The 14,132-nt window shown below is 51.8% G+C and overlaps 2 protein-coding genes across 2 annotated transcripts; both read right to left on the reverse strand.

The window, feature by feature from the left end:
* Positions 1-152: 152 nt before the first annotated feature.
* CALHM2 (calcium homeostasis modulator family member 2) lies at positions 153-7,840 on the reverse strand. Its single transcript, XM_074875208.1, has 3 exons — positions 7,370-7,840; positions 4,639-5,622; positions 153-4,555 (listed from the first exon to the last, which is right to left on the reverse strand). The coding sequence occupies exons 2-3, from the start codon at positions 5,179-5,181 to the stop codon at positions 4,139-4,141; spliced, it is 960 nt and encodes a 319-aa protein (XP_074731309.1). The 5' UTR covers positions 5,182-5,622; positions 7,370-7,840; the 3' UTR covers positions 153-4,138.
* Positions 7,841-10,736: 2,896 nt separating this feature from the next.
* Positions 10,737-12,627, reverse strand: CALHM1 (calcium homeostasis modulator 1). Its single transcript, XM_074874040.1, has 2 exons — positions 12,079-12,627; positions 10,737-11,204 (listed from the first exon to the last, which is right to left on the reverse strand). Exons 1-2 carry the CDS (start codon positions 12,625-12,627, stop codon positions 10,737-10,739), a joined length of 1,017 nt encoding a protein of 338 aa, XP_074730141.1.
* Between the last annotated feature and the right edge of the window lie 1,505 nt (positions 12,628-14,132).

Here is a 14,132-nt window from a genome sequence, read left to right on the forward strand (position 1 = left end):
TTTAACATCCTTGTGTTAGGTATTTATATACATGGATAAGATCCACCTTGAGCTTTCTTCTCAGGCTGAGCAGCCACAGCTTGCTCAGCCCCTCCTTGTATGATAGGTATTCCAGTCCCATAATCATTTTCCTGTCCGTCAGCTGGACTCACTCTAGTAAGCCCGTATCTCTCCTGTACTGGAGAGCCCAGTACTTGACACATCACCCCAATTTTCTCACCGGCAGAGTAGAGGGGAAGGATGACCTCCCTCGACCTGCTGGTAATGCTCTGCCTAACGCAGCCCAGGATGCTCTTGTCCTCTTCAGCTGAAAGGGCATATGCCTTTAAAGTCCACATCATCCAGTTGCAATGGATTCCCTGATCGCAACCATCTGTCATAACAAGTTGCCAGGGATTGATGACAGAAAAAGTAGTGATTTTCAGTAGTTGTTATCTCTTAAGAGAAATCAGTGAAGTCAAAAAACAAAAGTGTTTTTTCTGTGCTGAAAAAAAGTCATCCCAATCTAACCTTCTGCTTAGAAAAAGCCAGGTATCTTGGGTACTTATGTAAGCTCTGTCACTGGTGTCAGTGCCTTATGATCCGTATTCTTGTAACTCTCTGGTAAGATGTGGATGTGATCATCCACGTTTTACAAATGAAGAACTGAAGGCAAGGGGAAAAGCAGGGTGTGCAAACAGGTGTGATTATCCAATGCAGACACTGTCAAGTGGGTGCCCAGTTTTGAAATACCAAACTTGAAGAGTCTTACTCATTGTAGGTACTCTGAACTCAAAACCCGAGCTCTGCAGGACCCAGCTCTTCTGCCTCTCTGAATGCCCAGTGCTGGCAAGGCTGAATGATTCAGCATTTAATTCATTCACCAGTCCATTGGGATCCAGAAACAAGTAATTTCATTTCTTGCCCCCAGGGAGAGCAGGGTACCTACTCAGATTTTGCTTAATGCTGTTCTAGAGGAGGAGGCTGCTTGCAACATCCAGTAGCAGCTGCTGCTTTTTTTAAGAACACAGCTGCAATGATGGTGGCTTTTTCTTTTAGATTAATTAGTTATGTGCTAGAATACATAAATAAGCGTTGCAATAGAAACCAAGATCCCTTTGAGGTATTGTTTCTTCTTGACTACTGGGGTTATTATAGTCTCTACAGTAGTCAGCAGGGAAAATGAAAATCCTGTGTGTAATTTTCCATACTGGAGGAGCCTGGTTTGAACCCAGGTTGCTGCTGGGAAGTGTGCCCTAACTGACAACCTGTAGGCTGCTCTATGACGGGATTGGTTTTGGCCTCTGGAGGAAAAGCAGAGAGCATGCTCTCGCAGCCTGCATGATCCAGCATGTCAGGAAGACAGGCAGCTCGATTTCCCTCTTGGCATTTTGATGGGAAGCCTAGCCTGGTTGTTTGTGCTGGTGTGTAAAGCCATGTTGGTTAACATCCCTCACGTCAGCACCATCGCTGGTGGAGGATGAGTGACAGGGACAGCAGGGATATTCGTGAGGGTGCTGATGGGCTACAAGGTCCAGAACCCAGGGCAGTCTTCAGTGGGGGCCATGCTCAGGGCAGCAGAGGAGAGGAGGGAAAAAAATTAATCCCTGCAATTGCAAGCAAGTATTTCTGAGTGTGGTGGCTTTCTCCACTCCTCAGTGTCAGCTGTCCACTCAAACATGCCTCTCCAACAAGAAGGAGGGAAAATGGACAAGCTGGACGAGCCCCTAGCCCCTCCCAGCACATGGAAAGTGGCTGGAGTTAATGGAGAAGAGATGGGAGGTAAACAGAGCAAAACTGTTTTGTGCATATGGTTTACTCTTAGGATAAACAAATCCGTTCCCAAGCATTACGTGTCTTGCCCCTTTCCTTCAAAGGAGGGAAGGGGAGGAGAAGGAACTGGAGTGGAGGTGGTTCAAAGGAACAGCTAGGACTATCAAGGAGGAAGGCAGGGGAAGTAAAGGAAGTAAGAGGAACGCTGCTTTGTTTCAGCAAGTTACCTTGCATCTGCTGACCTGTGTGCGGGGGTGGCATGCGTGTCTGCATGTTCTCACTCGGGGCCAATGAGAAGAAATGCAAATGAACTCTCTTTCATCTCAAGTTAATGCAATTTCATTTAACTTGCATCTGATCGTTCCTGCAGATTAGCTGATGGTGAGGCTGGGAGCCAAGCCTTCCCACAAATGCAAGGCAAATCTGTAGAGAAGCTCAACAGGGATCCTGGGATACCTCACCCATTAAGCGGTGTTCCAGCCCCTTTATGCGAGGGAATACCCTCCAGCTCTTTCTGGCAAGGGGATGCATTTGTAAAAAAGTTTCTAAATACGTTTTCTATCCTTTGCTGCAATTGTGGATCCTGATGTACAACATTCGTGCTACTCACTGTAAGAATAACTAAAAAGCAATGTTACCAACTGGTAATATGTGGTAATACTTTTAAATTTCACATTCTGGGGTCATGTGTATAGGAGAGGATCTGAATGTTTAATAGAAAGAAAAAATAAGTTTCCAGTCCTTGAGTTCAAAGAGAATGTTAAAATTATGCCTTTTGTGCCGCCCTAATGAAGAAAACCTCAGAAGGCAATGAAAAATAACTCTCATTTAATAATTTATTTAAAATCTCCTTGTGTGTAAGCCCCTCTGAGTTCTGTGGGTTTGAATTGCTTTTTGAACAACTTAAGGCTTTTTGGTAAGTGGCACAGTGTAAAAGGAAGTTGTACCTGTAAAGAAATAGTACAAATAGGAAAAACAAACTTCATTGTCCTCCCAACTCTTGAAACAGTGTTGGGTACATAGGGCTGACCCTCAGGAGAAAATGGACCGTGCAGTGCCAGAAGAGCAGCCTTGAAGCTATAGTCAGCACAGTGTCATGGTGAGGGCAATAATTTTACACCTTTTTGGCTTTGCTTTCTCAGGGTATGATCAAGTCCATAAAAGAGACCTTCTGCGGCAGGGACCATTTAAGGCAGTGGAAAGAGTTTAAGAAAATTTAGTGGTAGAAGGGTAGGGAGAGGGTTGCTCCCCCCATCCCGTTCCTACTGTCCCCCACTGTCACTCCAGGGCTGCAGTCCCAGTGCAGCAGATGGGTGCATGTAATGTGGTCTTTTGTCTGGTAGCTTTCTCATCCCCTTTCCCTTGAAGAAAGATGCTCCATTAATACAGCTAACTAACTACAATTACATAGTATATACGCGCTATATATATATATCTGTATATATACATATATGTAAAACTAATGCTGGTTGAGGTCTCGTTGCAACTCACAACCCAAACAAGCAGGACTCATCCAATGGTTGGATGAGAAATGCAGTGAGCTGCAGACAGTGGTGTGGCTCACTGTGGGTACTGCTTCCTCTCAGCCTTCACCTCGCCTGAAAGCTATTCTGCTGATGGTGCCATCTTCTGGGTTTATAAACTCATGGCTGCGACCATTTGGGCTCATTAGAGAGTGCCAGGCACTTCAGTAAGAACAAAGGAAGTTTGGTGTCCTACCCAAATTCCAACTTGGTAATTACAGAGCGTCTTTCTGAATACTGAGAATATTGGTGATTCCTCTTGCCTTAGTCTCTCAGTTATTTGGTGTGCTGCTGTATTACTGACCCATTCCTTCCCAGGTGCTATTGCACCCCCTTGCCACAGGAATTTACCCACTGCTTCCCTCTTTTCCCTGCACTGCGAAGTCTGTAAAGTGCTCCGGGACCTGCCTGTGTAACAGGCACCGCACAACTGCGTAAGAAAATAACAATGTCAATAAAACAAGCAGGTGTGCAGGATGGCTGGGGCCGACCCTGCCATGGGGGACACAAGTGGGACTGAAGGAGTCACAATTGTAAACGTCGTGCCCATCTCTTGTTCCCCAAGGCTTCTGCTGGTGCATCAGATGGCAGGTTGCACTGGCAGCCTGGAGGTTAGGTGTGCATCTGCTCTTTGCTCCCCTTGTGCCTCTGGGAGCAGCAATGAGACGGTTGTCTCTAAGGGAGGGGTTCCCCAGCTCAGTGTATTGCTTATCAGTCTCTACCTTGAGGCTGTTGATCCCTATTTACCCACTGAGAGAAGTAATCCTGCTGGGAGGAATATTCCCAGTGAATCCCTCAGCCACACACCGATACTGGTAGGCCTGCCAGACGGTCTGGGGAACTGCTGCCAGTGTCTCACTGTCTTAGGAAGCCAAAAAGAGCATTTCGTGGCCTTCTGGGCTTGGCCCGTTCCCTTCCACCCCTTTGGCCCATTTGTGAAGCCGGCTGTAGAGGGGGAAGCCCTTGTTCTCCCGGTAGATGTAGACGCCTGTGATGGCGTTCCACTGGGGGCTCGGCTGGACGCCTTCCACCGGGAACTCCTGCACCAGCTCCTTCTCCTCCTTGTCCAGCGCCACGAAGCCAAAGAAGTGCTTCACATTCTTGGCTGCCAGGATCCTGGAGTGGACCTCGGCCGTGCGTCGGAAGAGCTTGTCCTCGTTGGAGCGGTACTGGGCCCAGTAAGCCTCCTGCCGGTAGCTCAGTGGCGAGCAGCAGTGCTTCAGGCACTTGGTGAGGAAAACCAGGACTGCGACGATGCCGATGAGCAGCCAGCCAAAGAGCTGAGAGAGAAGAGAGAGGCTGCGTTAGGACACAGCAAGGTGGTCTTACCCACTCCATGTGGCTTTCTCCCCAGCATGCCTACCTGGGACTCATATCTCAGCCTCCGCGTCACCTCGTCCCTGAACTTGGTGAGGTTCGCCGGCACATCTTTACAGGGGAATCTGGCCAGCACTTCGGCCCCATACTCGGCCGGGAACTTGTCGAGGGAGGATGGCCTGACAAACTCGCTGAGGGCGCAGATGTAAGCCTCCCCGCGCAGCAGCGAGATGACTGACCAGGTGACAGGCGCCACAGCTGCCCGGCCCATGATGGAGCCGAAGAGGAGAAAGGTGGCGGCAGCAGAGAAGTTCTTGGTGCCACGCTTGTGGCACTCAGCCACCAGGTTCCAGGTGTGGTTGTTCCAGATGACACCGATGAGGAAGAGGGCGAGGGCCGGGACACCGATGGCAGCCAGCCCATAGATGTAGTTGCGGGCAGGGGAGCAGGGGCAGTTGAAGGCAACAACCGAGAAAAGCTCCTCGCTTCCCACTGTGCCCAGGGCCACCAAACCATTGAAGATCATCACGTCTTTGCTCTTGAAGAACAAGGAGAGGAAGCGGAAGTTCTCAGCAATGAGGGCGGCCATCTCTTCCTGGGGGCAAGAGGAGGCACGTACTGCAGCAGGGGGCCGTGCTGGCCCACCTCCCAGCACCCAGGGACACACCAGTGGGGGGTGAAATGGCCTTGAGCTGGCTGATGTGCAAGAGGCTGCTCCAGGAGCACGACACCTTCACTGCTGTCCCTTCCTCCCACCTGTGTTCCAGCCTCTGGAACTGGTTGCTGATACCAGGTATACTTCAAAAAAGGCCGAAGAGAGATTCAGCATAAGCAATGTGTCAAACCTCAGTCATTTCAGCTTCCCACTAAGCTCCCAAAAAGCGTCTCTACAGTGAAGATTACCAATGGGACAGCTGTTCCTGCCCGTCATTTGCATGTTCGTTGTCTTTCCTTCTCTTTGGTTTTAGTCACCTCCCGCAGAGGTGATTACTGTCAGCGTCACTGCCAGACACTCGAAGATCTCCCAAGCCTACAACGAAGGAGAACGCCGTGTTACTGGGAAAACTGGACCAGAGCACTGGCACTAGGTTGTGTCCCCATCCCTGCCACTGACTCACACTAGCCCAGGCGCACGCGGCACGTGCATGCTGATGTCGTGCTGCCTTGAAGGTGCTGTGTGTGGCTTTCACCTCCTTCTTTAGACCTGATGAGTTAATATTTAGTAATAGGCAAAGGTATGTCAGGGAGGCAGCAAGAGGTGCTGTGAGATAGCCCAGCCGGTTTGCAGGCAGAGAGATGCAGCATGGGAGGAGCAGGCAGGAGCAGTCTCAGCTGACATGGGTGAGGGGATGCTCAGAGGCCGTTGCTACCAGCAAGAGAAGTTACTTTCTGGGAAAGCTGAGCTTATCTTGATGACCAGGATACAAACACCAAATGCCGATAGAGCTCGGTCAATTATGTAGGAGGTTTTGCTAGGATTAGGTGTGGCAGGATGATCTCCTCTCCCAGAGTCCTGGCTCAGCCTCTAACTGATGGTCTGAAATTGAGCCCCTTGACCTGTGTGCCTCAGTGCCAGAGATGCATTTCACTGCCCTGCCCCTGTGTGGCTTCCCCCAGCCCCTGCTCCCAGTACAACACTGGTTATACTGGGATGCCCATCCCACTGACAGGGCTGGGCTGTGTGGACTGCAGGCACTCAGGACCAAGCAGGGGAAGGCATGTGCCCTGATTTTTTTTGAAGGACAGGGAAATAACTGGGGAGTGTATTCATGCCCTCTGCAGTGATGCCCATTCCCCCATGCCACTTGCAAGCTGCATTTAATTAATTTCTTAGTTGACTTTCCATCTCTGCTGCAACCCCACAGGGTTTCATCTCAGGAAGCCCCAAGCACCTTGCTAGCTTTGGGAACCCTCACCCAAATGATGAAACCCGCAGGCCTCAGAGGAACTGCTGCCACTGGGGTTTGCTGGAGACAGGAAGGACCTGAGCACCCAACTAACCATCTCCAGCACCTTGCACAGTGCCAGCAGCATTGGTGCATGTCTGGGGCTCTTTAATCCTTATGCTCTCTTGTACAAATCTTGCTCATGTGCTATGCTTTAAATCACTACTCTGATTCGGTTCATCTGCTGCCCCACCACATCCTGTTTTACCCCCTTCCTCTATGGGGCAGTGGAGGGGAACAGGGGCAGAAATTTGGTCTCAGTTCCCTGTTGTCTCTAATCCAGGACAGTCCCTTTAAAGTCACTGTGGTATCGCTGAGTTCAAACACAAGCAGCTCTTAATGTCTTCCTGCATCTTCCCAGTTTTCCATATGCAAAACTCCCTCAGCAAAAGAGACAAACCAGCCAAAAACTGCAGCCACGTGACGGGGAGCCAGGCCTCCATCTCCGGCTGCCGCGCTTTGTGGTACACCATGTTTGCAGCCAGATGTTAAACCTGCAAACTTGTTCTAGTGCATGGGGTTCAAAAACCTGTTATCAGAGTTACCAGCAACTAGCCCTGATAAACAAGGCTCTGCGACCTTCCTGACAGTGCCTGGCAATGGGCAAAGCAAAAATAAGAGGAGCTGGCAGAGGGGAGTATGTCATTCGGGGCGGGGGGGGGGGGGGGGCTACTCTTCCTCTTCTTGGTGGTTATGGTGCCTATCTGTGAGAGAGAGGGGTGGGTAGGAGGGGAGGGGAAAAGTTATTTGCAGCAGATCATTTTTTAGCAGCCTCTGTTAAAGTCTTTCCCCGAAACACACATGAAAGCAAGAAAAAATGAAGTCACTTACTTGAAAAGTTGTTGAAAACAGTTCTAGAGCCTTCTCAGCTACTTTTGTGGTTTTTGCTCAGGCTCCAGCTGCGGGGGGTTCCTGGCAGCGTGCAGGGCTGTGCAGAAGTGGGGATGTGGCAGAGGCTGGCCTGATCGAAGTGAAAGCTGATGAAAACAGCCTTAAGAGTTTGGCAGCTTCCTTTTTCAGTCTGCAATGTGCCTTCGGCTGTCGGCTTTTGGGAGGAGGGAGGAGGTTGTTCTTGGGCCCTGTGCTTGGGTGGGGCGAAGAGCAGGCGCTTGGATTCTGCTGGGTGCAAGGCTGAGGTTGTGCCTTTAAAAAGAAAAAAAATAAAAAAAAAGGAAAGGAAAGGCTGAGAATGAGTCACTGGAAAAAGCACATCCTCCTTTTTCAGGCCTGTGGTGCAGCTGTGCTAAGGCTGGCTGGACAGCCTGGGATTTGCCTGGAGGATGGAAGCGATGTCGCACCTTACTGGGGTGCAACGGGGAAATGCTGGAGCCCCTCAGCCTGGGGGGTGGATGCAGTCCCCACAGTCCCCAGGGGATGCAGTCATGCATGGGAGAAGCCTCTGATCCCACATGAAGGGGCAGGGACTGCTGCTTTTGTGCATGGGAGCGGACTGAGCCAGCAGGGAAGACGTCAGCCTGGCTGGGTTTTTGGGAGAAGCAGAAACCCACTGTCACGAGTTGTGTGGGGCAGCCAGGTTTTGTTTCGCACAAGCTGGGACTGAGCATTGGGGCTGCTGTGGGGGCTGAGCAGGGCTGGGGGAGCCATGCGTGCGGGGCTGGGCACAGCCTGCGATTTGGCGAGCGTGGTGAATTCCTGCCTGGCTCAGCTTTTCCGCTCGATTCTTCCTCTGCGGAGTGATACCTGTGAGGCAGTCAAGGATGCCTTACTTTCCCCTTGCGTTGCTCCCTCCTCTCTGCCATCTGTCCCTCAGCTCAAGCTCCTGCCCAGCCTGTTGCAAAGGCCAGAGGCTCCATCCTCCTTCTCCAGCCTCCTCGTCGCCATGTCCCCAGGCTTAAACTCAGCCTTCCTCAGAGAATGTCTTCAGCACAGACAAATCTTCAGCAACACCCACATTCCCCTCCGCCAGAGCAAAGCTAAGCTCAGTCCAGTGTCAGCTGTTCTGCTGAGATTTTCAGACCGAGTCCTCCTTCTTACCCCCATATCTGAGGTCCCCGAGCGGGTTTCTGGAGCTCCCAGGTGTTTGGGTGTGGTGCACCCCTTGGCACTCCCACACCTCCGCGCCTGCCTGGGGCTGGCTCCCCTCCTGCCTGGCGCCTGCCGCCTCGGCTGGGGACCCCGGGGCTCGATCCATGCTCGGGGCACTGCCGCTAACCGGGCTCAGCACTGGGACTGCAGCCAGGCTGAAATCCCAGGGGCTGTGTGGAGTTCCCTACCAAAGGCTCTTCTCCCGAAGGTGATGAACGATGTCCCCAAAATCTAGCAGAGAGAGGACAGCCTGCCTGCTCTTTGGGGACTTTTTGCGACTGCTGAAATTGCCGCATGGGTGCAGAGCTCTGATCCTAAAAATCTAAATTAAAAGTCCAAAAGCTTCTCTTTGCAAATGCATGTTACTTTTTTTGGAATCTTAATGGCTCTGCTGTGGAGCCTGCCAGTCCTGAATGCTGCTCACCATTGTGGGTACCCTGAGTGGGCCTTTCTTGGTGAGCCATTAACAGTGCTGAACTGCAAATAATAGGAGTGGAAACTGCCTTTATCTTTTAATCTCCTTTGCTTTGTAAATCAGGTTTTGTGCCTACTAATTTCTGGGCAGGTGCCTTAATTAAAGTTTGGGGTGTGAAGATTAATGATAAATCTGTGTCACGCTCCTTTCTCCTGAGAGTCAGCCAGATTCAGCCTGCCCTTGACTATGGGCTTGCTAAGGCTCTCTCACAGCAGCTCGGAGAATTTCCTCGTCATTTTGGTCCTTTGTTCTCTCCCCACAGCCTCTGTGGAGTTACACACTGATAATTAGTGTTTATGCAAACGACAGTCACCTCAGTTACCAGCCAGCTGTAATAAGTCGGTTTAAACAAGAACGCGGCAGCAGAAATTTCAAGGGGATGAGCATTTTGAAAGGGACGCGGCAGGGGTAAAAATCATCTCTCAAAAGGGGTTTTCTTTCTGCGTATTGGTAATAAAATCAGGGCTGCTGGGGAACACTCTTCCGGGCTGCAATTTCCATAGTCAACTCGAGGGCCTGCATCCCGTCATCCTCAATTTGTATGGAAATGGGCAGCCACCTGGTATTGTGTAGGGTTGGCGGCACCTCCCCGGCTTCTTTTCCAAGGGACAGCTCCAGCTCACCGCTGGCTGCCACGCACAGGCAAAATGCACCAACTTGCATGGCCTCAGCACCCCAGGCTTGGCCCAGGGCCCCCCCATCCTTTTCATTGCACTGAAGTAAAGAAACACCAACAGCTTTTGTAAATAGCTTTTATAAATCCTTGTGCCTGAGCACAGAGCTTGAACAATAAGCCTGAATTATTTATTTGGCTCCTTAAACAAACACCCAGGTGGGTTTTTAACATCAGTCTTTGTGTCAGGGAGGAATCCAGGTAAAATGGCAAGAACAAAGTGTCCTGCAGCAAATTTGTGGCAAGGAGTTGGCCTGGCTGCCACCCTCCATGCTGCTGAATGATAGCTGCTCTGCTGTCTGGACAGTCCCTTTGAGGACCATCTCTGTGGGCTCCTCATTGAATAGTACCTGTGACACCAACCACGCCTCTCCCATCATGTGTAATGCAATATGGGATGTCTCTTCACTAGCTCGTTGCTTGGATCAAATTTATTTTAAAGGTTTTCTTGGCCTGGAAGCTGTGTGCGTCCATGGGGACATAGTGTGTGGAGGAGTAATAGGGAGACTTTTGGGGTTTCACAACTTAGCATGAGAAAGGGGCACCCCCAGCTTGTTTCCCACAAGGGGATTTTTAATACAGCCTAAACCCACATGTTCTGCCCAGTGCTGAGCACGTCGTAAAAGAAAGGAAGTTTTGCACATCTGGTAGTGTCTGCCTTGGCAACTGCAACAGCACAAACCTGGTGCTTGGTGATGTGAGATACATGGCATGTCTGTTTGGCTGCCACATTGCACCCTTCGGCATCCCCAGGGCTCGTCCATCATGACCTTGAGTAGCCCTCTGGCTCAGCACAAAATGTTGCCTGAATTACCAATGCTATAGGATTGGATGTGAGAGCAGATGAGATCACACTGGCACTGCCGAGCCCTTTGGATGTCTGTCCCCCTGCAGCCCCCATGGCAGTGGCCCTCACCTCTGTCCAGCTTGGACCTGCCTGTCCACCCTCTCTGCAGCTCCTCTCCCAACAGCATGACTCTGCTTCTGCACAGCCCTGCACCCCCTCACACCCGGCTGTAGTAGGCAGCCATCTCCCTTCGGGGCACGGCGGGGTGCGCGGGGGGCTGTTCTTCCCCTGCCCAGCCGTTGCCACTGGGGAGGGCAGGCGGGTGGAGGTGCAGCGGGGGCTTACATCTGTGCCAGCTCTTCAGGGCTGTGTTCATGGTGCCCTGGTCGGTGATGCCCAGGAGCTTCTCGGCAGCTTCCCCCACATCTGCAGGGGCTTTTCTGGGCGGGTGGCAGCGAGCGGACGCCAGGTCCGTGCTCATGCCCTCGAAGAACTGCTGGATGCAAACCTTGGCAAAGCTTCTGGCATGCTCCGCACACATCTCGTCAAACAGCTTGCGCTCGATGTCGATGTAGTGGGACCAGTACCTGCTCTTCAGGAAGGTGGCTTGGGTGAAGCAGGGCCGGAGGGATCTGACCAAGAAAGCCAGCGTGGTCATCAGCAGGACAAAGCACCAGCCCAGAGCCTGCAGGGACGAGGAGGGAACCGGACCTGTCATAGGCAGGCAGAGCACCCGCCTGGCACTTCCCACCAGCCGGCAGGAGCTCCCCAGGCTGCAAACGAGCCTGGCTCCACTTTGGGCTGTTTGACTTTTGGCTGCATTTACACTGCAAAGCTGGATGAGGAGACCCTACATACCATATCAGTGCATCTGCGCTGAAATTTTGTTCGCAGCACCCACATAGGCAGCACCTCTCCACTTCTTGCCTTGTATAGCATCAGCAGGCAGTGACCATAAATAACACCAGACTGAATCCTGCACCCATCCCTCAGTCCTGCCTCTGATATGACCACGCCTCACCTGGGTCTAGCTGAGTCCTCTGACTCGCAGCTAACGTTGTTTCAGATGCTCCCTGGTTAATAAACACATATTGGTTGTTTCCATGCAAGTGTCAGAGGCAAGTGGCATAGATGCTTATTAGCTGATTGCTTGCACATGTTGTAATAACCAGCAAGAGCAACCGTGGGCAACCAGTGGGTTATGGGAGGGGGTGACAGCTCACCGGCCAGGCAATAACATCCACATCAGCCCCTTCTGGATGCAAGATTCTAAACGAATCTCTTCATGCAGCTTGGCTTTGTATTGCTGCCCTGTGGCCCCAGGCTGCCCAGGCAGGACGGGGGACCGAATTATCAGGTGACCTACAGCTTCAATCTCTGCACCATACTGGAGGCATAACTCTCTGGAGCTGAGTCTGAACACCTCGTACCCTTGCAAAATCACCACTCTCTCCTCCTGCAGCTTGATTTCAACAAGGAGATTCCCTCAAGGGAAGAGCTAAGACTGGCAGTGCTTAACCCTAAACCACCAGCGAGGGCACAGCCATGATGCCTCTTACCTGCGAGATGCAGCGCAGGTACCTGACAGCCACTTCATTGGCTATGAGCTCCTGTCCATTGTAGATCTCCTTGCAGGGGATGCGGGCGAGGACCCGCTTCATCTCTCCCTGGGAGAGGCCGGGGTGGCTGGTGTTGCCCAGGGTCTCCACAGGCACCGAGGTGCAGAAGGCACAGGTGATGCACTTGCCATCCAGCAGCGTCACTGAGACCCAGACCGCTGGGGCGATCATGGCCCTCTGTGCCATGGAGCAGAACATGTAGCGCAGGACGGCTGGGTCCTTCCCTCGCTGGCCCTGGGGCCTCCTCCACTCCTCTGCCAGCATGGAGACATTGTTGTTCAGCACGAAGCCCAGCAGGAACAAGATGAAGGGGGGTACCAGGAGGATGCCCAGCCCATAGGCCAGGTTGTAGTGCGGCAGGCAGGGGCAGTTGAAATCAAAGGCTGAGTACATCTGGGCGCTGGCGAGGGCCATGATCCCACAGATGCCATTCATGAAGGATTCCTGGTTGGACTGGAGGAACTGGAAGATCATCCGAAACTTGTCCATCTTTCCTTGATGCGATTCCTTCCCCCACTGGGGTCTAAGATGTGGCCTCAGTTTACTTCTTTCTTTCAGCTTCCCTCTTCAAAGATGGGCATCAACAAGTCTCTGTGCAGTTCACTGATTTATTCATGCACTCTTACAGCCCCAATATTTAAAGCAGAAAATTAAAACATTTTCTGCAGATTTTGCTGCTTGCAAAAGTTCAGAGTTTGCTTCCTCCTGCTCTTCTTTTGGTCTGTGGGACCTGGGTTGTTTCTGGTTTGCTAAACCTGGCTTCATTCTTCTCCACATCTCCATTTCTGCAGTCTCCCAGCCACTGGTCCCCTTGCCTGGAGGGTGCAGGTGTTACCTGTGCCCTCCCCAGAGCAATCTGTACCCTGGGCAGGAAGGGGAGTTTGCTAGTTGGCCTCTGTGAACCTGTTTGCAAATGCAGGAGGTGGGTGCTCCTCCCATGACTGAATGGGAGGCCTCACCTCTGCGGTGCCAGTGCCAGCACACATGGAAAAGCGGGATGCCAGCGCTTCCCCCCTCCCTCCATGTCTGCGTCACATCAGCAGCATCTAATATAAATACCGTGCAGGTCTGCCAGCCCTCTCCTCTGTATCTGCTTTACTGGGAAATGCTTTTTCTGTTTTATTCTGCGGAGGGAAGGAGAAAAGGAAAGGCAGAGGAAGGAGGGATAAAGCTCTCAGTGCTCTGTGATGTTGTATCCGTATTGCCAAGATCTGCAAACATCCACGTTTCAGCCTGACTTAGAAGATGACACTTGTAGATCCTTGGTTTTCATAGCTCTGTGCTCTCAGGGCTTGCTAAAATACCCTACAAACTGTATTTTGGCAACATCCAGAGGCACAGTGCTTTTCCTGGCTTTGGGGCTAGAGAAAAATAGGCATAGAAAGGAGAGAGGGCTGCAAGGGTGCAGGGGATGCATGCTGCTCCGCAGGTGGGTCCTGCTGAGAGCACCTGAGCCCTGGGTACCTCTGATTTCTCAGGAGAAGCTCCCTGACCAGCAGAGCTCTGAGATTCAGGTTTTCCCCTGAGATTTCTTCTTTTCACCCACTTTCAATGAGCATTTCTGAAGGCCTTGAGTGCACTTTGCTCTGAATGACAGTGATGGAGGCTGAACAATTTTCTTGCAGCTGCCTCTTGTGGGTATAATCCCAGTCCCTTGATAAATTTGGGATGTGCAGGAATTGGGAATACAAGGAGGATGGGTAAATCCTGCCAGTGACCTCCCTGGCCCAAGGGCAGCCGCTGTTCCCTGAGGGACTGTGTTTCCCAGTGGTACCAGATCACCTGCAGGCATGGGCGGTGCAGAGCCCTTACTGCCCATCAGGCCAGCCAGTACCAGCAGCCCCGGGGGCTGAGGGTGCAGTGGAGCTGCCACTCCTCTGAAAGGGCAGAGCAAGGACTACCTGAACCAGCAATGTGCATCTGTTTAGCAGGAGAGGTTGGGGCTGGGATCTGGCCATATGCCTTGACCTGAAGCTAAGGTGTCTTAAGGGCAC

The sequence above is a fragment of the Strix uralensis genome, chromosome 7, assembly GCF_047716275.1.
Source record: "Strix uralensis isolate ZFMK-TIS-50842 chromosome 7, bStrUra1, whole genome shotgun sequence".
NCBI lineage: Eukaryota > Metazoa > Chordata > Aves > Strigiformes > Strigidae > Strix > Strix uralensis.